General features: G+C 47.1%; 1 protein-coding gene across 1 annotated transcript in view; it reads left to right on the top strand.

Annotated features, from left to right (window-relative positions):
* Positions 1-1,435: 1,435 nt before the first annotated feature.
* Positions 1,436-26,511, top strand: part of LOC139407468 (tripartite motif-containing protein 16-like) — a 43,010-nt gene continuing 17,934 nt past the window's right edge. The window contains exons 1-6 of the mRNA XM_071151263.1: positions 1,436-2,134; positions 2,569-2,664; positions 6,679-6,912; positions 16,531-16,690; positions 16,816-16,875; positions 17,107-17,626. Of these exons, the coding sequence (XP_071007364.1) occupies positions 1,538-2,134; positions 2,569-2,664; positions 6,679-6,912; positions 16,531-16,690; positions 16,816-16,875; positions 17,107-17,626 (1,667 nt within the window). The 5' untranslated portion in view covers positions 1,436-1,537. The remainder of the gene's footprint in view (positions 2,135-2,568; positions 2,665-6,678; positions 6,913-16,530; positions 16,691-16,815; positions 16,876-17,106; positions 17,627-26,511) is intronic.

Below are 26,511 nucleotides of genomic sequence, written 5' to 3'. Positions count from 1 at the left end.
ATCATTACATACAGTATAGAACACCATTTAGAAGACAGAGATATATCATTACATACAGTATAGAACACCATCTAGAAGACAGAGACATATCATTACATACAGTATAGAACACCATCTAGAAGACATATCATTACATACAGTATAGAACACCATCTAGGAGACATATCATTACATACAGTATAGAACACCATCTAGAAGACATATCATTACATACAGTATAGAACACCATCTAGAAGACATATCATTACATACAGTATAGAACACCATTTAGAAGACAGAGATATATCATTACATACAGTATAGAACACCATCTAGAAGACAGAGACATATCATTACATACAGTATAGAACACCATCTAGAAGACATATCATTACATACAGTATAGAACACCATCTAGGAGACATATCATTACATACAGTATAGAACACCATCTAGAAGACATATCATTACATACAGTATAGAACACCATCTAGAAGACATATCATGACATACAGTATAGAACACCATCTAGAAGACATATCATTACATACAGTATAGAACAACATCTAGAAGACATATCATTACATACAGTATAGAACACCATCTAGAAGACATATCATGACATACAGTATAGAACACCATCTAGAAGACATATCATTACATACAGTATAGAACACCATCTAGAAGACATATCATTACATACAGTATAGAACACCATCTAGAAGACATATCATTACATACAGTATAGAACACCATCTAGAAGACAGAGACATATCATTACATACAGTATAGAACACCATCTAGAAGACATATCATTACATTCAGTATAGAACACCATCTAGAAGACATATCATTACATACAGTATAGAACACCATCTAGAAGACATATCATTACATACAGTATAGACCACTATCTAGAAGACAGAGACATATCATTACATACAGTATAGAACACCATCTAGAAGACAGAGACATATCATTACATACAGTATAGAACACCATCTAGAAGACATATCATTACATACAGTATAGAACACCATCTAGAAGACATATCATTACATACAGTATAGAACACCATCTAGAAGACATATCATTACATACAGTATAGAACACCATCTAGAAGACATATCATTACATACAGTATATCATAGATGTATAAATCCTTCCTTTATATTTCCTGTACCACTTTCCATGACAGTAGCCTTATTACTGGTTCGTAGAATCTTCATAGAAACTGTTACCCTTTATATATTCTAACCACTCTATTTAATTTAATCTATATTAAGGGTCCTAACCTAGAAACTAAGGCCTTCTCAACTTTGCCTGCAGTTTTCTCTCTCTCCCTCCCTCCTCCTAACCCCTCCCTCCCTCTAACCCCTCCCTCTAACCCCTCCCTCCCTCTAACCAATCCCTCTCTCCCTCCCTCCTTCCCTCCCTCCAACCACAGCCCTCTGGCAGAACCTGGAAGTCCCTCCCCTTCACAAACTATTTTCTGAGGAAACGAAACTGATCTGAGTCTCTCTTTCGTCTGTCTTTGTGAGAGTGAACAACCGTCCAAATGGCTCAACAGGGAGTTCTGCTGGACCAGGACCAGTTCTGTTGTTCTGTCTGTCTGGATCTACTGAAGGAGCCGGTCACTACTATCTGTGGACACAGTTACTGTAGGAGCTGTATTGAGGGCTGCTGGGATCAGGATGTTCTGAAAGGGGTCTATAGCTGTCCTCAGTGCAGAGAGACCTTCACTCCAAGGCCTAATCTGAGGAAAAATAACATGTTGGCTGAGCTGGTGGAGAAACTGAAGAAGACAGGACTCCAGGCTGCTCCCCCTCCTGCTCTGTGCTATGCTGGACCTGGAGATGTGGCGTGTGATTTCTGCACTGGGACCAGAAAGCAGAAAGCCCTCATGTCCTGTCTGGCGTGTCTGGCCTCTTACTGTGAGACTCACCTCCAACCTCACTATGAATTTCCTCCTTTGAAGAAGCACAAGCTGGTCAAAGCCACGGCACAACTACAGGAGAAGATCTGCTCTCATCATGACAAACTGCTGGAGGTTTACTGTCGTACCGATCAGCAGTGTATCTGTTATCTGTGTACAATGGATGAACATAAAGGCCATGATACAGTGTCAGCTGCAGCAGAGAGGACTGAGAAACAGGTAAGACCAGAACAACTTGTTGGTGGCTGTCTGATAAACAAAGAATTAAAGATACAGTAGGAACTAAATCTGTTTGAATATGAGATCATTATAATATATACAATATGAAATGGATCCACAAATATGAACACAAACCTTGAGTATATAGATATGTTAACCCAGATTCTCCAAATGTATCACATTTTTCTAAAGTCAAACACTATTATCATTCTGAATGGCCTTTTATGAGTCCAAAGTTCAGTCTCAACCCCTTGATACATGCAGGCCTACCATAAAAACTATAATGATTCACATAGCAACATAATATCATATTGTAAAGGGACTTCCTCAGGATTGTAGACCTTCCTCTCTATGGGTCCTATGTCACATTACTATACTATTGATCTACTGGACTAATAAAGCTTGATAGCTCATTGAAGAGTGATTCTCCACAGAGGCAGCTGGGGATGAGTCAGCAGAAGGTCCAGCAGAGATTCCAGGAGAGAGAGAAGGAGCTGAAGGAGCTCCAACAGGCTGTGGAGTCTTTCAAGGTGAGTATTGTTGACCAGAGGAGACACACCATTTCACTTCTCTCCTCCAGTCAGAGAGAGAGAGAGAGGGGGGCCCCTATCCAATCCCATTGACCCCACTGTTGGGAACAGGCTGTCTGGACCCCTTTCAGAGAATAGACTGGTTCATGTAACCAACTGGGCTGCCTCATCACATAACCATGAGTAACCATGACGACTCATGTCCCCTATACATTAACATGGAGCTGTCTCTCTCTCTCTCAATTCAATTCAAAGGTCTTTATTGGCATGGGAAACATATCTTTACTATGCCAAAGCAAGTAAAATAATAATGAACAGTAAACATTGAACAACATTTATTTTCAAAAGAATAGAGACATTTCAAATGTTATAATTCAAGTGCAAACAGAGTGAGTCGTGCCCCAGACTGAGTCCTGGAGGTGAAATGGAAATGAATGAGGGAGAGTTCAGTGAGGTAGAAGGTGTGGAGAAGAGTTCAGAACCAGAGAAGAATTTGGTCATATGAGATTTGACTTCAGAAGAGTTCCAGGGGGTGTTGAGTGGTGGTGTCCCGTCCTCCCAGGTCGTTGTCATGGTGCAGGAGCAGATAGGGTCAAAGTAGTGGAATGTGGTAGTGGGTTTTTAATGAGTGTAGGTTAGTTGTCATGGTGATGGAGCAGATAGGGTCAAAGTAGTGGAATGGGTTAGTGGGTTTTTAATGAGTGTAGGGTTAGTCACATGCGCTGAATACAACAGGTGTTTTTACCTGACAGTGAAATACTGAATACAACAGGTGTTTTTACCTCACAGTGAAATACTGAATACAACAGGTGTTTTTACCTGACAGTGAAATGCTGAATACAACAGGTGTTTTTACCTGGCAGTGAAATACTGAATACAACAGGTGTTTTTACCTCACAGTGAAATACTGAATACAACAGGTGTTTTTACCTGACAGTGAAATGCTGAATACAACAGGTGTTTTTACCTGACAGTGAAATACTGAATACAACAGGTGTTTTTACCTGACAGTGAAATACTGAATACAACAGGTGTTTTTACCTTACAGTGAAATGCTGAATACAACAGGTGTTTTTACCTCACAGTGAAATGCTGAATACAACAGGTGTTTTTACCTCACAGTGAAATGCTGAATACAACAGGTGTTTTTACCTTACAGTGAAATGCTGAATACAACAGGTGTTTTTACCTCACAGTGAAATGCTGAATACAACAGGTGTTTTTACCTGACAGTGAAATGCTGTTTACTTACGAGATCCTAACTAACAAAAAAATATATATGGATAAGAATAAGAAATAAAAGTAACAAGTAATTAAAGAGCAGCAGTAACAATAGTGAGACTAAAATCAGACTATATACAGGTGGGAACCGGTACAGAGTCAATGCACGGGGTCATAGGTTAGTTGAGGTAATATCAAGACTTGTATGTGTTGTGATATTGTTATAAGGATGTTGAAGAGAGGGAAAGATTGAAGTGTCATTGGGGTTGGACAGGGTTGGGAGAGTTTGGAAGGGATTTGGGGGATGGGGGAGGGTCTATTAGAAGTTAGTAGGACTCTTTTATTTTCTCAGAAGTACTGAGTTAGGTAGGAGGATTTAGAGTGGTGTAAACCGTGATTGAACACACTCCAGAACAGTAGGTGGCGCCATGCACTTTTAAAGGTGGTTTGAGGACCTCCATTAGATCATAGAAGAAGAAGTTGGTCTGTGAGGGTTTTGTTGTTCCTGAGGAGGGCTACTATTCTTTTCTCTTTTGGTTTTCAAGTATTTTCAGAATGTATTAAAGCCAAAGCTAAAGCTTCCCTAAACAATTCAATATATCAGTCAATATATTTTCTCTGTGATTTATTTTCTCTCCGTCAACCGTTCCATCGCATCTTAACCGTCTTACCGGGCGGGCACTAGGACCCGGGGGAGGCTGTTGCTGCAGAGGCTGCTGCACCGCTCGTGACTGTCAGTCCTCCTTGTAGCTCATTGGTTAAGCTGCGGCTCGAGACTGTTAACAGTTAACGGACAGGAAACGGCTCTGACAGGACACATTCATGTCGAGGCAGTGATGTGAATGTGTGGTAAGTTAGAATAGAGAGAGAGAGTTTTCACTACTATAGACTTTGGTCATAATCAAAGCTTTGTTAACCAATAGGTTTTTATGTGAGGCTGCCTGTAAGTTACAGTGTAACAGACGTTACTAACGGTAACGGTGTCTTTTAAATTCGACATAAGTTATGTGGCGATGATATCTAGTTAATTAACGTTGTTTTAATGTAGTGTAATGACCTGACTAGATCATAAAGGAACAATTGTCCAGACAGAGGATTGAGTTACGAATTGACGGTTTATTAGCAACTTTACACAGGCTACTGTTTGGCCTTAGCTCACGCCAAATAAATGAAAGATACCCCACAAGCCAATCGGGACCTTCTCTTGTGAAGCCCAGACGTAAGAGAGAGAACAAAGGCTGAACCTTAACTTCCAATGCCCCGCCCCCTCCACGCCACTCCGCCAACCACCAGGATGCCCGGCATCAGAACATCCCAGGCATTCCTGTGATTGGCAGATAGCAGGTTGATTGGCATGTCGGACCCCGCGAACACTGGGAACTGGTAAGTACAACACAACCACCTACTAGCCGAACACATAACACACAGCTGTCTGTGCGGGTCGCTACAGTAGTTTTACTATCTGTGCCAGGCTATAAATGACACAGATAATATCTAGTTAACGTTGTATTTAATGTAGTTTTACTATCTGTGCCAGGCTATAAATGACACAGATAATATCTAGTTAAGGTTGTATTTAATGTAGTTTTACTATCTGTGCCAGGCTATAAATGACACAGATAATATCTAGTTAACATTGTATTTAATGTAGTTTTACTATCTGTGCCAGGCTATAAATGACACAGATAATATCTAGTTAAGGTTGTATTTAATGTAGTTTTACTATCTGTGCCAGGCTATAAATGACACAGATAATATCTAGTTAACCCCGGGGGTCTGTGTGGCCGGAGAGAGAGGGATATTCCATGATAGTGAGACAGGTACAGAAAACCTCTTGGTCCAAGATGATGATATGATATATATATATATATATATAAGAGGACTGGCCACCCCACAGCCTGGTTCCTCTCTAGGTTTCTTCCTAGGTTTTGGCCTTTCTAGGGAGTTTTTCCTAGCCACCGTGCTTCTACACCTGCATTGCTTGCTGTCTGGGGTTTTAGGCTGGGTTTCTGTACAGCACTTTGAGATATCAGCTGATGTACGAAGGGCTATATAAATACATTTGATTTGATTTGACCAAGAGGTGTTCTGTACCTGTCTGTCCAGGAGGGAGGAGAGTAGAGCAGGACCAAGAGGTGTTCTGTACCTGTCTGTCCAGGAGGGAGGAGAGTAGAACAGGACCAAGAGGTGTTCTGTACCTGTCTGTCCAGGAGGGAGGAGAGTAGAGCAGGACCAAGAGGTGTTCTGTACCTGTCTGTCCAGGAGGGAGGAGAGTAGAGCAGGACCAAGAGGTGTTCTGTACCTGTCTGTCCAGGAGGGAGGAGAGTAGAACAGGACCAAGAGGTGTTCTGTACCTGTCTGTCCAGGAGGGAGGAGAGTAGAGCAGGACCAAGAGGTGTTCTGTACCTGTCTGTCCAGGAGGGAGGAGAGTAGAGCAGGACCAAGAGGTGTTCTGTACCTGTCTGTCCAGGAGGGAGGAGAGTAGAGCAGGACCAAGAGGTGTTCTGTACCTGTCTGTCCAGGAGGGAGGAGAGTAGAGCAGGACCAAGAGGTGTTCTGTACCTGTCTGTCCAGGAGGGAGGAGAGTAGAGCAGGACCAAGAGGTGTTCTGTACCTGTCTGTCCAGGAGGGAGGACAAGTCCTGGTGGACCTGGAGAGCAGGGTGGCGGAGGTCTGACTCAGTGAGGTGCAGAGAGGCTACTGAACCTACTGTCTCTCTCTCTCTCTCTCTCTCTCTCTCTCTGTCTCTTTCTCTCTCTCTCTCTTTCTCTGTCTCTCTCTCTCTCTCTCCAGCGCTCTGCACAGTCAGCAGTGGAGGACAGTGATCAGATCTTTACTGAGCTGATCCGCTCCATTGAGAGAAGGAGCTCTGAGGTGAAGGAGATGATCAGAGCCCAAGAGAAGGCTCAAGTGAGTCAAGCTGAAGGACTCCTGGAGCAACTGAAGCAGGAGATAGCTGAGCTGAGGAAGAGAAGCACTGAGCTGGAGCAGCTCTCACACACAGAGGATCAAATCCATTTCCTCCAGGTAACTAAACTGTCTTGTTACATGTGATATGAAATTAACTTCATGTGGAACTATTCATCTCAATCATTATGTTGTCCTCTCTCTCTGTCTGTCCGTCCCTCTCTCTCTCTCTGTCCGTCCCTCTCTCTCTCTGTCTCTCCGTCCCTCTCTCTCTCTGTCTGTCCGTCCCTCTCTCTCTCTCTGTCCGTCCCTCTCTATCTCAATTCAATTCAATTCAATTCAAGGGCTTTATTGACATGGGAAACATGTGTTAACATTGCCAAAGCAAGTGAGGTAGATAATATATAAAGTGAAATAAACAATAAAAATTAACAGTAAACATTACACATACAGAGGTTTCAAAACAGTAAAGACATTACAAATGTCATATTATATATTATATATATATATACAGTGTTTTAACAATGTACAAATGGTTAAAGGACACAAGATAAAATAAATAAGCATAAATATGGGTTGTATTTACAATGGTGTGTGTTCTTCACTGGTTGCCCTTTTCTCGTGGCAACAGGTCACAAATCTTGCTGCTGTGATGGCACACTGTGGAATTTCACCCAGTAGATATGGGAGTTTTTCAAAATTGGATTTGTTTTCAAATTCTTTGTGGATCTTGTGTAATCTGAATGTCTCTCTAATATGGTCATACATTGGGCAGGAGGTTAGGAAGTGTAGCTCAGTTTCCACCTCATATTGTGGGCAGTGAGCACATAGCCTGTCTTCTCTTGAGAGCCATGTCCCTCTCTCTCTCTGTCCGTCCCTCTCTCTCTCTCTCTCTGTCCGTCCCTCTCTCTCTCTCTGTCCGTCCCTCTCTCTCTCTGTCCGTCCCTCTCTCTCTCTGTCCGTCCCTCTCTCTCTCTGTCCGTCCCTCTCTCTCTCTCTGTCCGTCCCTCTCTCTCTCTCTGTCCGTCCCTCTCTCTCTCTCTCTGTCCGTCCCTCTCTCTCTCTGTCCGTCCCTCTCTCTCTCTCTGTCCGTCCCTCTCTCTCTCTGTCCGTCCCTCTCTCTCTCTGTCCGTCCCTCTCTCTCTCTCTGTCCCTCTCTCCCTCTCTCTCTCTGTCCATCCCCTTCTCGCTCTCTCTCTCTCTGTCCGTCCCTCTCTCTCTCTCTGTCCGTCCCTCCCTCTCTCTCTGTCCCTCTCTCCCTCTCTCTCTCTGTCCGTCCCCTTCTCTCTCTCCCTCTCTCTGTCCGTCCCTCTATCTATCCGTCCCTCTCTCTGTCCGTCCCTCTCTCTCTCTGTCCGCCCCTCTCTCTTTCTGTCCCTCTCTCTCTCTGTCCGCCCCTCTCTCTCTCTGTCCGTCCCTCTCTCTTTCTGTCTGCCCCTCTCTCTCTGTCCTTCCCTCTCTCTCTCTGTCCGTCCCTCTCTCTCTGTCCGCCCATCTCTCTCTCTGTCCGCCCATCTCTCTCTCTGTCCGCCCCTCTCTCTCTCTGTCCGCCCCTCTCTATCTCTCTGTCCGCCCTTCTCTCTCTCTCTGTCCGTCCCTCTCTCTCTCTCTGTCCGTCCCTCTCCCTCTCTCTGTCCGTCCCCTCTCTCTCTCTGTCCGCCCCTCTCTCTCTGTCCGTCCCTCTCTCTCTCTCCGTCCCTCTCTCTCTGTCCGTCTCTCTCTATCCGTCCCTCTCTCTCTGTCCGTCCCTCTCTCTCTCTATCCGTCCCTCTCTCTCTCTATCCGTCCCTCTCTCTCTGTCCGTCCCCCTCTCTCTCTCTCTGTCCGTCCCTCTCTCTCTCTATCCGTCCCTCTCTCTGTCCGTCCCTCTCTCTCTCTGTCCGTCCCTCTCTCTCTCTACCCGTCCCTCTCTCTCTCTGTCCGCCCCTCTCTCTATCCGTCCCTCTCTCTCTGTCCGTCCCTCTCTCTCTCTGTCCGTCCCTCTCTCTCTCTGTCCGTCCCTCTCTCTCTCTGTCCGTCCCTCTCTCTCTCTGTCCGTCCCTCTCTCTCTCTATCCGTCCCTCTCTCTCTCTGTCCGCCCCTCTCTCTCTCTATCCGTCCCTGTCTCTCTCTGTCCGCCCCTCTCTCTCTGTCCGCCCCTCTCTCTCTGTCTGCCCCTCTCTCTCTCTATCCGTCCCTCTCTCTCTCTGTCTGTCCCTCTCTCTCTCTCTCTGTCCGTCCCTCTCTCTCTCTGTCCGTCCCTCTCTCTCTCTATCCGTCCCTCTCTCTCTGTCCGTCCCCCTCTCTCTCTCTCTGTCCGTCCCTCTCTCTCTCTATCCGTCCCTCTCTCTCTGTCCGTCCCTCTCTCTCTCTGTCCGTCCCTCTCTCTCTGTCCGCCCCCTCTCTCTCTGTCCGCCCCCTCTCTCTCTGTCCGTCCCTCTCTCTCTCTATCCGTCCCTCTCTCTCTCTGTCTGTCCCTCTCTCTCTCTCTCTGTCCGTCCCTCTCTCTCTCTGTCCGTCCCTCTCTCTCTCTATCCGTCCCTCTCTCTCTGTCCGTCCCCCTCTCTCTCTCTCTGTCCGTCCCTCTCTCTCTCTGTCCGCCCCTCTCTCTCTCTATCCGTCCCTCTCTCTCTGTCCGCCCCCTCTCTCTCTGTCCGCCCCCTCTCTCTCTGTCCGCCCCCTCTCTCTCTGTCCGTCCCTCTCTCTCTCTGTCCGTCCCTCTCTCTCTCTGTCCGTCCCTCTCTCTCTCTGTCCGCCCCTCTCTCTCTCTATCCGTCCCTCTCTCTCTGTCCGCCCCCTCTCTCTCTGTCCGCCCCCTCTCTCTCTGTCCGTCCCTCTCTCTCTCTGTCCGTCCCTCTCTCTCTATCCATCCCTCTCTCTCTCTCTGTCCGCCCCTCTCTCTCTGTCCGCCCCTCTCTCTCTCTATCCGTCCCTGTCTCTCTCTGTCCGCCCCTCTCTCTCTGTCCGCCCCTCTCTCTCTGTCCGCCCCTCTCTCTCTGTCCGCCCCTCTCTCTCTCTATCCGTCCCTCTCTCTCTCTGTCTGTCCCTCTCTCTCTCTCTCTGTCTGCCCCTCTCTCTCTGTCCTTCCCTCTCTCTCTCTGTCCGTCCCTCTCTCTCTGTCCGCCCCTCTCTCTCTCTGTCCGCCCCTCTCTCTCTCTGTCCGCCCCTCTCTATCTCTCTGTCCGCCCTTCTCTCTCTCTCTGTCCGTCCCTCTCTCTCTCTCTGTCCGTCCCTCTCCCTCTCTCTGTCCGTCCCCTCTCTCTCTCTGTCCTTCCCTCTCTCTCTCTGTCCGTCCCTCTCTCTCTGTCCGCCCCTCTCTCTCTCTGTCCGCCCCTCTCTCTCTCTGTCCGCCCCTCTCTATCTCTCTGTCCGCCCTTCTCTCTCTCTCTGTCCGTCCCTCTCTCTCTCTCTGTCCGTCCCCTCTCTCTCTCTCTGTCCGTCCCCTCTCTCTCTCTGTCCGCCCCTCTCTCTCTGTCCGTCCCTCTCTCTCTCTCCGTCCCTCTCTCTCTGTCCGTCTCTCTCTATCCGTCCCTCTCTCTCTGTCCGTCCCTCTCTCTCTCTATCCGTCCCTCTCTCTCTCTATCCGTCCCTCTCTCTCTGTCCGTCCCCCTCTCTCTCTCTCTGTCCGTCCCTCTCTCTCTCTGTCCGTCCCTCTCTCTCTATCCGTCCCTCTCTCTCTGTCCGTCCCTCTCTCTCTCTGTCCGTCCCTCTCTCTCTCTACCCGTCCCTCTCTCTCTCTGTCCGCCCCTCTCTCTCTCTATCCGTCCCTCTCTCTCTGTCCGTCCCTCTCTCTCTCTGTCCGTCCCTCTCTCTCTCTGTCCGTCCCTCTCTCTCTCTGTCCGTCCCTCTCTCTCTCTGTCCGTCCCTCTCTCTCTCTATCCGTCCCTCTCTCTCTCTGTCCGCCCCTCTCTCTCTCTATCCGTCCCTGTCTCTCTCTGTCCGCCCCTCTCTCTCTGTCCGCCCCTCTCTCTCTGTCCGCCCCTCTCTCTCTCTATCCGTCCCTCTCTCTCTCTCTCTCTGTCCGTCCCTCTCTCTTTCTGTCTGCCCCTCTCTCTCTGTCCGTCCCTCTCTCTTTCTGTCCCTCTCTCTCTCTGTCCGCCCCTCTCTCTCTCTGTCCGCCCCTCTCTCTCTCTGTCTGTCCCTCTCTCTCTCTGTCCGTCCCTCTCTCTCTCTCTGTCCGTCCCTCTCTCTCTCTCTGTCCGTCCCTCTCTCTCTCTCTGTCCGTCCCTCTCTCTCTCTGTCCGTCCCTCTCTCTCTCTGTCCGTCCCTCTCTCTCTCTGTCCGTCCCTCTCTCTCTCTGTCCGTCCCTCTCTCTCTCTGTCCGTCCCTCTCTCTCTCTGTCCGCCCCTCTCTCTCTCTGTCCGTCCCTCTCTCTCTCTGTCCGTCCTTCTCTCTCTCTGTCCGCGCCTCTCTCTCTGTCCGTCTCTCTCTGTCCGCCCCTCTCTCTCTCTGTCCCTCTCTCTCTCTGTCCGTCCCTCTCTCTCTCTGTCCGTCCCTCTCTCTCTCTCTGTCCCTCTCTCCCTCTCTCTCTCTGTCCATCCCCTTCTCGCTCTCTCTCTCTCTGTCCGTCCCTCTCTCTCTCTCTGTCCGTCCCTCCCTCTCTCTCTGTCCCTCTCTCCCTCTCTCTCTCTGTCCGTCCCCTTCTCTCTCTCCCTCTCTCTGTCCGTCCCTCTATCTATCCGTCCCTCTCTCTGTCCGTCCCTCTCTCTCTCTGTCCGCCCCTCTCTCTTTCTGTCCCTCTCTCTCTCTGTCCGCCCCTCTCTCTCTGTCCGTCCCTCTCTCTCTCTATCCGTCCCTCTCTCTCTGTCCGTCCCTCTCTCTCTCTGTCCGTCCCTCTCTCTCTATCCGTCCCTCTCTCTCTGTCCGTCCCTCTCTCTCTCTGTCCGTCCCTCTCTCTCTCTATCCGTCCCTCTCTCTCTGTCCGTCCCCCTCTCTCTCTCTCTGTCCGTCCCTCTCTCTCTCTATCCGTCCCTCTCTCTCTCTGTCCGTCCCTCTCTCTCTCTGTCCGTCCCTCTCTCTCTCTGTCCGTCCCTCTCTCTCTCTGTCCGTCCCTCTCTCTCTCTGTCCGCCCCTCTCTCTCTCTATCCGTCCCTCTCTCTCTGTCCGCCCCCTGTCTCTCTGTCCGCCCCCTCTCTCTCTGTCCGTCCCTCTCTCTCTCTGTCCGTCCCTCTCTCTCTCTGTCCGTCCCTCTCTCTCTCTGTCCGCCCCTCTCTCTCTCTATCCGTCCCTCTCTCTCTGTCCGCCCCCTCTCTCTCTGTCCGCCCCCTCTCTCTCTGTCCGTCCCTCTCTCTCTCTGTCCGTCCCTCTCTCTCTATCCATCCCTCTCTCTCTCTCTGTCCGCCCCTCTCTCTCTGTCCGCCCCTCTCTCTCTCTATCCGTCCCTGTCTCTCTCTGTCCGCCCCTCTCTCTCTGTCCGCCCCTCTCTCTCTGTCCGCCCCTCTCTCTCTGTCCGCCCCTCTCTCTCTCTATCCGTCCCTCTCTCTCTCTGTCTGTCCCTCTCTCTCTCTCTCTGTCTGCCCCTCTCTCTCTGTCCTTCCCCCTCTCTCTCTGTCCTTCCCTCTCTCTCTCTGTCCGTCCCTCTCTCTCTGTCCGCCCCTCTCTCTCTCTGTCCGCCCCTCTCTCTCTCTGTCTGCCCCTCTCTATCTCTCTGTCCGCCCTTCTCTCTCTCTCTGTCCGTCCCTCTCTCTCTCTCTGTCCGTCCCTCTCCCTCTCTCTGTCCGTCCCCTCTCTCTCTCTGTCCGCCCCTCTCTCTCTGTCCGTCCCTCTCTCTCTCTCCGTCCCTCTCTCTCTGTCCGTCTCTCTCTATCCGTCCCTCTCTCTCTGTCCGTCCCTCTCTCTCTCTATCCGTCCCTCTCTCTCTCTATCCGTCCCTCTCTCTCTGTCCGTCCCCCTCTCTCTCTCTCTGTCCGTCCCTCTCTCTCTCTATCCGTCCCTCTCTCTCTGTCCGTCCCTCTCTCTCTCTGTCCGTCCCTCTCTCTCTCTACCCGTCCCTCTCTCTCTCTGTCCGCCCCTCTCTCTCTCTATCCGTCCCTCTCTCTCTGTCCGTCCCTCTCTCTCTCTGTCCGTCCCTCTCTCTCTCTGTCCGTCCCTCTCTCTCTCTGTCCGTCCCTCTCTCTCTCTGTCCGTCCCTCTCTCTCTCTGTCCGTCCCTCTCTCTCTCTATCCGTCCCTCTCTCTCTCTGTCCGCCCCTCTCTCTCTCTATCCGTCCCTGTCTCTCTCTGTCCGCCCCTCTCTCTCTGTCCGCCCCTCTCTCTCTGTCCGCCCCTCTCTCTCTCTATCCGTCCCTCTCTCTCTCTCTCTCTGTCCGTCCCTCTCTCTTTCTGTCTGCCCCTCTCTCTCTGTCCGTCCCTCTCTCTTTCTGCCCCTCTCTCTCTCTGTCCGCCCCTCTCTCTCTCTGTCCGCCCCTCTCTCTCTCTGTCTGTCCCTCTCTCTCTCTGTCCGTCCCTCTCTCTCTCTCTGTCCGTCCCTCTCTCTCTCTCTGTCCGTCCCTCTCTCTCTCTCTGTCCGTCCCTCTCTCTCTCTCTGTCCGTCCCTCTCTCTCTCTGTCCGTCCCTCTCTCTCTCTGTCCGTCCCTCTCTCTCTCTGTTCGCCCCTCTCTCTCTCTGTCCGCCCCTCTCTCTCTCTGTCCGTCCCTCTCTCTCTCTGTCCGTCCTTCTCTCTCTCTGTCCGTCCTTCTCTCTCTGTCCGTCCCTCTCTCTCTCTCTGTCCGTCCCTCTCTCTCTCTCTGTCCGTCCCTCTCTCTCTCTGTCCGTCCTTCTCTCTTTCTGTCCGCGCCTCTCTCTCTGTCCGTCTCTCTCTGTCCGCCCCTCTCTCTCTCTGTCCCTCTCTCTCTCTGTCCGTCCCTCTCTCTCTCTGTCCGTCCCTCTCTCTCTCTCTGTCCCTCTCTCCCTCTCTCTCTCTGTCCATCCCCTTCTCGCTCTCTCTCTCTCTGTCCGTCCCTCTCTCTCTCTCTGTCCGTCCCTCCCTCTCTCTCTGTCCCTCTCTCCCTCTCTCTCTCTGTCCGTCCCCTTCTCTCTCTCCCTCTCTCTGTCCGTCCATCTATCTATCCGTCCCTCTCTCTGTCCGTCCCTCTCTCTCTCTCTCCGCCCCTCTCTCTTTCTGTCCCTCTCTCTCTCTGTCCGCCCCTCTCTCTCTGTCCGTCCCTCTCTCTCTCTATCCGTCCCTCTCTCTCTGTCCGTCCCTCTCTCTCTCTGTCCGTCCCTCTCTCTCTGTCCGTCCCTCTCTCTCTGTCCGTCCCTCTCTCTCTCTGTCCGTCCCTCTCTCTCTCTATCCGTCCCTCTCTCTCTGTCCGTCCCCCTCTCTCTCTCTCTGTCCGTCCCTCTCTCTCTCTATCCGTCCCTCTCTCTCTGTCCGTCCCTCTCTCTCTCTGTCCGTCCCTCTCTCTCTCTGTCCGTCCCTCTCTCTCTCTGTCCGTCCCTCTCTCTCTCTGTCCGCCCCTCTCTCTCTCTATCCGTCCCTCTCTCTCTGTCCGCCCCCTCTCTCTCTGTCCGCCCCCTCTCTCTCTGTCCGCCCCCTCTCTCTCTGTCCGTCCCTCTCTCTCTATCCATCCCTCTCTCTCTCTCTGTCCGCCCCTCTCTCTCTGTCCGCCCCTCTCTCTCTCTATCCGTCCCTGTCTCTCTCTGTCCGCCCCTCTCTCTCTGTCCGCCCCTCTCTCTCTGTCCGCCCCTCTCTCTCTCTCTATCCGTCCCTCTCTCTCTCTGTCTGTCCCTCTCTCTCTCTCTCGGTCCGTCCCTCTCTCTTTCTGTCTGCCCCTCTCTCTCTGTCCTTCCCTCTCTCTCTCTGTCCGTCCCTCTCTCTCTGTCCGCCCCTCTCTCTCTCTGTCCGCCCCTCTCTCTCTCTGTCCGCCCCTCTCTCTCTCTGTCCGCCCCTCTCTATCTCTCTGTCCGCCCTTCTCTCTCTCTCTGTCCGTCCCTCTCTCTCTCTCTGTCCGTCCCTCTCCCTCTCTCTGTCCGCCCCTCTCTCTCTGTCCGTCCCTCTCTCTCTCTCCGTCCCTCTCTCTCTGTCCGTCTCTCTCTATCCGTCCCTCTCTCTCTGTCCGTCCCTCTCTCTCTCTATCCGTCCCTCTCTCTCTCTATCCGTCCCTCTCTCTCTGTCCGTCCCCCTCTCTCTCTCTCTGTCCGTCCCTCTCTCTCTCTGTCCGTCCCTCTCTCTCTGTCCGTCCCTCTCTCTCTCTGTCCGTCCCTCTCTCTCTCTGTCCGTCCCTCTCTCTCTCTGTCCGTCCCTCTCTCTCTCTGTCCGCCCCTCTCTCTCTCTATCCGTCCCTCTCTCTCTGTCCGTCCCTCTCTCTCTCTGTCCGTCCCTCTCTCTCTCTGTCCGTCCCTCTCTCTCTCTGTCCGTCCCTCTCTCTCTCTGTCCGCCCCTCTCTCTCTCTGTCCGCCCCTCTCTCTCTCTATCCGTCCCTGTCTCTCTCTGTCCGCCCCTCTCTCTCTGTCCGCCCCTCTCTCTCTGTCCGCCCCTCTCTCTCTGTCCGCCCCTCTCTCTCTGTCCGCCCCTCTCTCTCTGTCCGCCCCTCTCTCTCTCTATCCGTCCCTCTCTCTCTCTGTCTGTCCCTCTCTCTCTCTCTCTGTCCGTCCCTCTCTCTTTCTGTCCGTCCCTCTCTCTTTCTGTCCCTCTCTCTCTCTGTCCGCCCCTCTCTCTCTCTGTCCGCCCCTCTCTCTCTCTGTCTGTCCCTCTCTCTCTCTGTCCGTCCCTCTCTCTCTCTCTCTGTCCGTCCCTCTCTCTCTCTCTGTCCGTCCCTCTCTCTCTCTCTGTCCGTCCCTCTCTCTCTCTCTGTCCGTCCCTCTCTCTCTCTGTCCGTCCCTCTCTCTCTCTGTCCGTCCCTCTCTCTCTCTGTCCGTCCCTCTCTCTCTCTGTTCGCCCCTCTCTCTCTCTGTCCGCCCCTCTCTCTCTCTGTCCGTCCCTCTCTCTCTCTGTCCGTCCTTCTCTCTCTCTGTCCGTCCTTCTCTCTCTTTCTGTCCGCGCCTCTCTCTCTGTCCGTCTCTCTCTGTCCGCCCCTCTCTCTCTCTGTCCCTCTCTCTCTCTGTCCGTCCCTCTCTCTCTCTGTCCGTCCCTCTCTCTCTCTGTCCGTCCCTCTCTCTCTCTGTCCGTCCCTCTCTCTCTCTGTCCGTCCCTCTCTCTCTCTGTCCGTCCCTCTCTCTCTCCTTCTGTCCGTCCCTCTCTCTCTCTCTTTGTCCGTCCCTCTCTCTCTCTCTCTCTGTCCGTCCCTCTCTCTCTCTCTCTCTGTCCGTCCCTCTCTCTCTCTCTCTCTGTCCGTCTATCTCTCTCTCTGTCCGTCCCTCTCTCTCTCTCTTTCTGTCCGTCCCTCTCTCTCTCTCTCTGTCCGTCTCTCTCTCTCTTTCCGTCCCTCTCTCTCTCTGTCCGTCCCTCTCTCTCTCTCTGTCCGTCCCTCTCTCTCTCTGTCCGTCCCTCTCTCTCTCTGTCCGTCCCTCTTTCTCTCTGTCCGTCCTTCTCTCTCTCTGTCCGTCCCTCTCTCTCTCTCCAGAGTTATCAGTCTCTCTCTCTCTCTCTCTCTCTCGCTCTCTCTCCAGAGTTATCAGTCTCTCTCTCTCCAGAGTTGTCAGTCTCTCTCTCTCTCTATCTCCAGTTATCAGTCTCTCTCTCTCTCTCTCTCCAGAGTTATCAGTCTCTCTCTCTCTCTCTCTCTCTCTCTCCAGAGTTATCAGTCTCTCTCTCTCTCTCTCTCTCTCTCTCTCTCTCTCCAGAGTTATCAGTCTCTCTGTCTCTCTCTCCAGAGGTATCAGTCTCTCTCTCTCTCTCCAGAGGTATCAGTCTCTCTCCAGTATCAGTGTATCTTCAGACTTACCCAGCATCGTTGTCCGTCCTCTTCAGTACTTTGGAGATGTGAGTAAGACTGTGTCTGAACTGAGAGAGAAACTAGAAGACTTCCTTAAAGGAGAATGGACCAAGATCTCCACTACAGGTGTGTTGAAAACAATAAGAACATCAACTTTAGACCATTGAAAGTTCCCTACTAGTCATATACATGTGGAATATGGTCTGATGATAACATTCCCTCTCTCTGTCAATGTGTTTGTGTGTCTGTAGTGAATATAGTGGATGTTGTACTGCCTCCAGAGCCCAAGACCAGAGAACAGTTGTTACAATGTGAGTCTCTTTATTGTGAAGTAACTAACAGTCTCTTTTTACTGACACTCCTAACAATCCCTCTAGAAATATATAGCAATAGTAGATCTAATCAAAGACTGGGTATCTATCTGACTCCTCATATTTCTCTGATTTGATCTCTGCTGTGCTCTAATCAAAGACAGGGTAGATACAGTATCTGACTTAACTTATTGTTCTGACTCCCCTCATTGGTCTCTGCTCTTCTCCCAGATTCCTGTCAGCTCACACTGGACCCAAACACAGCACACACACGCCTCTCTCTGTCTAAAGGGAACAGAAAGGTGACCAATACAGGCCAAGTCCAACCATATCCTGTCCATCCAGACAGATTCACCTACTGGTGTCAGGTTCTGTGTAGAGAGGGTCTGTCTGGACGCTGTTACTGGGAGGTGGAGTGGACTGGTTATGTTGTTACAGCAGTCTCATATAAAGACATCAGCAGAACAGAGAGAGGTAATGATGGTGCATTTGGAAACAACAAGTCCTGGAGTTTCCAGTGCTCTGGAGGTGGTTATTGTTTCAGACACAATAATGTTGTGACTAAAGTATCAGGCCCTCAGTCCTCCAGAGTAGGAGTGTACCTGGATCACAAGGCAGGTACTCTGTCCTTCTACAGTGTCTCTGACACAATGACCCTCCTCCACAGAGTCCAGACCACATTCACTCAGCCCCTCTATCCTGGGTTTTGTTTCAATTCTATTTTCGATGGTACTGCTAAGCTGGTTAAACTGTAGTAGGGTCCACATAGATACTAGTCATGCTGGTGTAGTCTATAGCTGAGCTGGTTAAACTGTAGTAGGGTCCACATAGATACTAGTCATGCTGGTGTAGTCTATAGCTGAGCTGGTTAAACTGTAGTAGGGTCCACATAGATACTAGTCATGCTGGTGTAGTCTATAGCTGAGCTGGTTAAACTGTAGTAGGGTCCACATAGATACTAGTCATGCTGGTGTAGTCTATAGCTGAGCTGGTTAAACTGTAGTAGGGTCCACATAGATACTAGTCATGCTGGTGTAGTCTATAGCTGAGCTGGTTAAACTGTAGTAGGGTCCACATAGATACTAGTCATGCTGGTGTAGTCTATAGCTGAGCTGGTTAAACTGTAGTAGGGTCCACATAGATACTAGTCATGCTGGTGTAGTCTATAGCTGAGCTGGTTAAACTGTAGTAGGGTCCACATAGATACTAGTCATGCTGGTGTAGTCTATAGCTGAGCTGGTTAAACTGTAGTAGGGTCCACATAGATACTAGTCATGCTGGTGTAGTCTATAGCTGAGCTGGTTAAACTGTAGTAGGGTCCACATAGATACTAGTCATGCTGGTGTAGTCTATAGCTGAGCTGGTTAAACTGTAGTAGGGTCCACATAGATACTAGTCATGCTGGTGTAGTCTATAGCTGAGCTGGTTAAACTGTAGTAGGATCCACATAGATACTAGTCATGCTGGTGTAGTCTATAGCTGAGCTGGTTAAACTGTAGTAGGGTCCACATAGATACTAGTCATGCTGGTGTAGTCTATAGCTGAGCTGGTTAAACTGTAGTAGGGTCCACATAGATACTAGTCATGCTGGTGTAGTCTATTGCTGAGCTGGTTAAACTGTAGTAGGGTCCACATAGATACTAGTCATGCTGGTGTAGTCTATAGCTGAGCTGGTTAAACTGTAGTAGGGTCCACATAGATACTAGTCATGCTGGTGTAGTCTATAGCTGAGCTGGTTAAACTGTAGTAGGGTCCACATAGATACTAGTCATGCTGGTGTAGTCTATAGCTGAGCTGGTTAAACTGTAGTAGGGTCCACATAGATACTAGTCATGCTGGTGTAGTCTATAGCTGAGCTGGTTAAACTGTAAACTGATTTGTTATTAATTAAAATTCAATACAATGTTTTAATCTTGTACATTTCCATGAATCATGATGTCTGGTGTTGATGTATATTGGTTGTCATTCAGAACCATTGATATGTTTTCTCAGTTGGTTCTCTGTCTCTATGTAATTCTCCTCAGTATCATTGATCAGCTTGTTGGCTCGGTCCTAATTGATGTGTTCTCTGTCACCTGGAGCTGCATGGAAAATGGTCCAGGAACTAAAGGACAATTCAGGACTAGTCAGCCCACTACCACAAGCTGGTATCACTTACTTTCTACTAAACTATATGGTCTGGTTTCCCAGACACAGATGAATCCTAGTCCTGGACTAAACAGTATGTTCAATGTAGATGTCCAGGAAACCGGCCCTAAATGTGTCATCTTTCATCCTCCCATACTGCTCAGTCCAGCAACATTAAACCTGTCCAGCAGGTGGTGCTGTTGACCAAACAATAAAACCAGCAGATATCTTGACTTGCCACTCAGTATATCAGTAATGTTCAGAATAGTACTTTAATATCATTGGAGATTGATGGTCTTTTTAATCCACTATCCAGAGTCAGGAACAGATGAAGTTAGGTCTGCTACTGTTCAGTGATTAAATATGATTTATGGTGATGGGAAATAATAAAAAACACTCAACTTCATCTAGTAATAGTTTTCCTTTGTTATTTATTCCAAGGTGTGTCTTTAACTTGTAAATGTATTGTGTGGAGGTGAGCTAGTGGTGTGGCTGATAGGATAGAATGAAAAGGGAGGAGGGGAGGAAGAGGGGAGGAGTGAAGGGCTGTTCAAGAAACCAGATGAGGAAGATGTGATATTACTGTCTCTGTTCCAAATGGTTCCCTATTCCCTACGTAGTGCACTACGGTGCTTCTGACCAGGTCTAAAGTAGTGTTCTACGTAGGGAATAGGGTGTAGATTTATTACAATATCATGCTTTAGTGTTTGGCACAAAAATATATTGGATCTCCACCCCCCCACTTCCTGTCTGTCATCCCCCAGGTCTGTTAAGACTTCCTCTCATTGAACTGGGCCTCATTCTAAATGGTCACTTTGTATTGATAGTCCATACTGGTCTTTACTATGGTTCTACATACAGTATCTGTATTGATAGTCCATACTGGTCTTTACTATGGTTCTACATACAGTATCTGTATTGATAGTCCATACTGGTCTTTACTATGGTTCTACATACAGTATCTGTATTGATAGTCCATACTGGTCTTTACTATGGTTCTACATACAGTATCTGTATTGATAGTCCATACTGGTCTTTACTATGGTTCTACATACAGTATCTGTATTGATAGTCCATACTGGTCTTTACTATGGTTCTACATACAGTATCTGTATTGATAGTCCATACTGGTCTTTACTATGGTTCTACATACAGTATCTGTATTGATAGTCCATACTGGTCTTTACTATGGTTCTACATACAGTATCTGTATTGATAGTCCATACTGGTCTTTACTATGGTTCTACATACAGTATCTGTATTGATAGTCCATACTGGTCTTTACTATGGTTCTACATACAGTACCTGTATTGATAGTCCATACTGGTCTTTACTATGGTTCTACATACAGTATCTGTATTGATAGTCCATACTGGTCTTTACTATGGTTCTACATACAGTATCTGTATTGATAGTCCATACTGGTCTTTACTATGGTTCTACATACAGTACCTGTATTGATAGTCCATACTGGTCTTTACTATGGTTCTACATACAGTACCTGTATTGATAGTCCATACTGGTCTTTACTATGGTTCTATATACAGTACCTGTATTGATAGTCCATACTGGTCTTTACTATGGTTCTACATACAGTACCTGTATTGATAGTCCATACTGGTCTTTACTATGGTTCTACATACAGTATCTGTATTGATAGTCCATACTGGTCTTTACTATGGTTCTACATACAGTATCTGTATTGATAGTCCATACTGGTCTTTACTATGGTTCTACATACAGTACCTGTATTGATAGTCCATACTGGTCTTTACTATGGTTCTACATACAGTATCTGTATTGATAGTCCATACTGTTCTTTACTATGGTTCTACATACAGTACCTGTATTGATAGTCCATACTGGTCTTTACTATGGTTCTACATACAGTATCTGTATTGATAGTCCATACTGGTCTTTACTATGGTTCTACATACAGTATCTGTATTGATAGTCCATACTGGTCTTTACTATGGTTCTACATACAGTATCTGTATTGATAGTCCATACTGGTCTTTACTATGGTTCTACATACAGTATCTGTATTGATAGTCCATACTGGTCTTTACTATGGTTCTACATACAGTATCTGTATTGATAGTCCATACTGGTCTTTACTATGGTTCTACATACAGTATCTGTATTGATAGTCCATACTGGTCTTTACTATGGTTCTACATACAGTATCTGTATTGATAGTCCATACTGGTCTTTACTATGGTTCTACATACAGTATCTGTATTGATAGTCCATACTGGTCTTTACTATGGTTCTACATACAGTATCTGTATTGATAGTCCATACTGGTCTTTACTATGGTTCTACATACAGTACCTGTATTGATAGTCCATACTGGTCTTTACTATGGTTCTACATACAGTATCTGTATTGATAGTCCATACTGGTCTTTACTATGGTTCTACATACAGTATCTGTATTGATAGTCCATACTGGTCTTTACTATGGTTCTACATACAGTACCTGTATTGATAGTCCATACTGGTCTTTACTATGGTTCTACATACAGTACCTGTATTGATAGTCCATACTGGTCTTTACTATGGTTCTACATACAGTATCTGTATTGATAGTCCATACTGGTCTTTACTATGGTTCTACATACAGTATCTGTATTGATAGTCCATACTGGTCTTTACTATGGTTCTACATACAGTATCTGTATTGATAGTCCATACTGGTCTTTACTATGGTTCTACATACAGTATCTGTATTGATAGTCCATACTGGTCTTTACTATGGTTCTACATACAGTACCTGTATTGATAGTCCATACTGGTCTTTACTATGGTTCTACATACAGTATCTGTATTGATAGTCCATACTGGTCTTTACTATGGTTCTACATACAGTACCTCTATTGATAGTCCATACTGGTCTTTACTATGGTTCTACATACAGTACCTCTATTGATAGTCCATACTGGTCTTTACTATGGTTCTACATACAGTATCTGTATTGATAGTCCATACTGGTCTTTACTATGGTTCTACATACAGTATCTGTATTGATAGTCCATACTGGTCTTTACTATGGTTCTACATACAGTATCTGTATTGATAGTCCATACTGGTCTTTACTATGGTTCTACATACAGTATCTGTATTGATAGTCCATACTGGTCTTTACTATGGTTCTACATACAGTATTGGTAATGGTTGTACTCCCCCATGGAGTGATGATAGAGGGATGTGAAAGAGGAGAGAGGTAATGGTTGTACTCCCCCATGGAGTGATGATAGAGGGATGTGAAAGAGGAGAGAGGTAATGGTTGTACTCCCCCATGGAGTGATGATAGAGGGATGAGAAAGAGGAGAGAGGTAATGGTTGTACTCCCCCATGGAGTGATGATAGAGGGATGAGAAAGAGGAGAGAGGTAATGGTTGTACTCCCCCCTGGAGTGATGATAGAGGGATGTGAAAGAGGAGAGAGGTAATGGTTGGACTGGATTTATTTATTCCCTCATTACTGACTTATTCTGTTTCAATAACATAATTACAAAACACAAACTAATTACATTCAATGAATTATTATTGTATTAAAGTAAATCTGAATTAAAATTCACCATAAAATGTCCAGTTCATTCCATAGCTTAACATGAGTAATGCTCCCTCCCTCCTATAAGAGTCATTGATGTGTTGGATGAGATGGGACCTGGGGATATTTGTTGGATCCGTCACAGCAAGGGGCAGTAAATCCCTATGGACCTGAAAGGGACTGCAGTGTGTTCCAGTCTCCAGCAGGGGACAGTAAAACCCTATGGGCCTGAAAGGGACTGCAGTGTGTTCCAGTCTCCAGCAGGGGGCAGTAAAACCATATGGACCTGAAAGGGACTGCAGTGTGCTCCAGTCTCCAGCAGGGGGCAGTAAAACCCTATGGACCTGAAAGGGACTGCAGTGTGCTCCAGTCTCCAACTGGACATGATTCATAACGTGATTCAAAAACATGTTAAATCAAAAATAAACTAATTTGAATAAACTAAACATGATAATTGTAAATCCACTGTCCTTACTCTCATCATTAAATGTATTAATTATAAACCAAACATAATTGTAAATCCACTGTCTTTACTCTCATCATTAAATGTATTAATTATAAACCAAACATGATAATTGTAAATCCACTGTCTTTACTCTCATCACGTATGTTTTATTCAGTCCTATTCTCCATAACCACCACAATGTTCAGGAACTAACTGAAAACATGTCCACCTCATTTTAGGTTTAGTAACCCCTTTGCTAATTCCTCGTTACCCCTCCACCCCTTTCCTACATTCTAGAAATCTATTTCAGAGTAAAACCCACATCAAACGTAAATCTATTTCAGAATAAAACCACATCAAATGTAAATCTATATCAGAGTAAAATCACATCTAATTTAAATCAATTTCGGAATCAAACCACATACAACATCTCATGAGATCAAAAAAAAAACTAAGGCTTTCTGAGTTAACAAGGAGTGTTTGGCCATATAATTTAAATGTATTCCCTTTAGAATCCCTTCCCCTGGCATTTCACCTAGATTCTTCATCCCAAAATAAGTTTTCCTGTGTTTCCTGGCCTCTACTAAAACGTTGGGTAAGAAGTGATATCATACAACATCCTTCACATAGAATCTGTAACCTCTATGAACCACTATCAATCGAACCGAGGAAATACACCGATATGTGACATTTCCTCTCCTGCTGCTCTCAAAATGATTTTTTGTTGCTCTTTTGAAAAAGATGCAAACGCATGTATAGCGGCATTTCCTTCGAATGCAGCAGGTTCCAGTCCCACTTTACACTCCCTTCTCCAATGACCAAATAGCCCCACCCCTAAAACAGGACTCTGTCTCCCTACGCTGTGATGTCTATACACTCCCTTCTCCAATGACCAAATAGCCCCACCCCTAAAACAGGACTCTGTCTCCCTACGCTGTGATGTCTATACACTCCCTTCTACAAGACCAAATAGCCCCACCCCTAAAACAGGACTCTGTCTCCCTACGCTGTGATGTCTTTACACTCCCTTCTCCAATGACCAAATAGCCCCACCCCTAAAACAGGACTCTGTCTCCCTACGCTGTGATGTCTTTACTCTCCCTTCTCCAATGACAAATAGCCCCACCCCTAAAACAGGACTCTGTCTCCCTACACTGTGGGGTTTTTACACTACATTTCTGTGGTTTACCTTGGCCATTGAAACTATAGTTAGTGACTTTCCTGTGGCCCTATTAACCCCTCACACGTCTGTGAAGTGGGCGGAGTTATATTCCACTCTCAAAACATCTTGCACTATTTTATCCACAGCCACCACAATTGTCGTTTTGATCATAGGTTTCAAACCTGCCATCAAAGCCGAAATACAAATTATATCAATGTCCTCACATACCCAGTCTTTTTGTAGCTAAGTACATCTATTAATTATACCAATGTCCTCACATACCCAGTCTCTTTGTAGCTAAGTACATCTATTAATTATATCAATGTCCTCACATACCCAGTCTCTTTGCAGTTAAGTACATCTATTAATTATATCAATGTCCTCACATACCCAGTCTCTTTGTAGCTAAGTACATCTATTAATTATATCAATGTCCTCACATACCCAGTCTCTTTGTAGCTAAGTACATCTATTAATTCCCCATATTCCAGAAGAATTGGTAGAAAGCTCTCGTGCTTCTTTCAGCGACTCCATGGCTTTATTAAAATCCTCCATCTTACAGGGAGAAACGGGGTCGTTATTATTCCCAAACCTTTCCCTTCTTTAAATAATACACACCTTCTATTAACTATTTTCCAAGGCAGCGCTACCCACTTCCCCGGATAATAATTCATTGGTCACAACACTTAATACCTTGTATTAGAAACTAAACTATAAAGTTTGAAAATGTATTAGTGGAGAATATGGATGACTTAATGTCTTATTCCAGTATTGCACCTTAAATATCACTATTATTAATAACCCATGTTACCAAATCATTCACACTTGTCTTCCTGTTTCCACATAATCTTTCATAACAGTTCAACTTTTCTGGGTTCCTTCCTGCACATTGCTCAGTCTCCCCTGTCCTTTCCAGGTAATTTTCTTTTACCTGAGAGGCCACAGAGGGAGTCTCCTTCTCATCTTCCACCTTTGTTTCTCTCTTTATTTACACCACTCTGGACACCAGGAGGTTTTACCCACTGGTGCATGGTGGGGGTTTTACCCACTGGTGTATGGTGGGGGTTTTACCCACTGGTGTATGGTGGAGGTTTTACCCACTGGTGTATGGTGGAGCTTTTACCCACTGGTGTATGGTGGGGGTTTTACCCACTGGTGTATGGTGGGGGTTTTACCCACTGGTGTATGGTGGTTTTACCCACTGGTGTATGGTGGAGGTTTTACCCACTGGTGTATGGTGGAGGTTTTACCCACTGGTGTATGGTGGAGGTTTTACCCACTGGTGTATGGTGGAGGTTTTACCCACTGGTGCATGGTGGGGGTTTTACCCACTGGTGCATGGTGGGGGTTTTACCCACTGGTGTATGGTGGAGGTTTTACCCACTGGTGTATGGTGGAGGTTTTACCCACTGGTGCATGGTGGGGGTTTTACCCACTGGTGCATGGTGGAAGTTCTGCCAACCATTCCACCTTCTTCCTGTCTGACTTTTCATTCTTTCTTCAACATTCCTCCAGTTTTCTTTATACTTTCCAACAATCCTTCTGCTTTGAACATGTTTAGCACCTCGTGTTCTCTTTTATTGATCCTTTTCTTTCCTGTGTCACTTGTTTTATGTGTTTTTATTAGAGTTTCCATTTCCTCACATATTGAGACATCAAATGTTCCCTCCTCTGACCATTTAGTGTCCATTTTCCTGCTGCGTTTTCCCATTTCTAAACATTTCTATTAGTTCTTCCTTACATAGGGGACGCCTGGCGCCCAGAATTTATTCTGCTGTTTTACTCATTTTTGCAGCCTGTATTTGTGGTCTTCCTACCATCAGTCTCAGTTGTATTCCTTTTCCTGTGTTAGGTCTGCTAGTTACTAGTATTGTCTTTAATATTAGTCTACTGACAGGTTATATTTTTATTATTGCTGCTCTTTCATTTATTAACTTCCTTATTTGTTCTAACGTTACTGATATTCTTGTTTCCAGGTTTATTTGTCTGTTTATTCCTTTAACTTCCTGCGATATTCCTATTTATTTTGCTCCCTAGTTTCGTTTTATTGTGCTCTTCACTTTATTAAAACCTCTCTGTTTCTCTTGTTGTTATATTTCTCCCTCTTGGTCCAGGGCCAAACCTTCCTAACAGTCCGTTAAGTCCTGGATGTCTTGACCCCACGCTGTTCCCTCCTATTGATATCCACATTACTTTTCTTTCTCTGGTTATTGCACTATTGGTTATTGGTTATTACCCCTGTCTCTAGGTTTTTATAATTGTTCTCTCTTATTGAGTATCTGCTTACTTCATGTGTTATTACTTGTATGTTTCTCTGTACTGTATATTATTCTACCTTGCAGCACAGT

The sequence above is a fragment of the Oncorhynchus clarkii genome, chromosome 4 (assembly GCF_045791955.1).
Source record: "Oncorhynchus clarkii lewisi isolate Uvic-CL-2024 chromosome 4, UVic_Ocla_1.0, whole genome shotgun sequence".
In the NCBI taxonomy this organism is placed as follows: Eukaryota; Metazoa; Chordata; class Actinopteri; order Salmoniformes; family Salmonidae; genus Oncorhynchus; species Oncorhynchus clarkii.
Note: the sequence above shows the minus strand (reverse complement) of the source record. Positions and strands in the feature narration are given on the sequence as shown.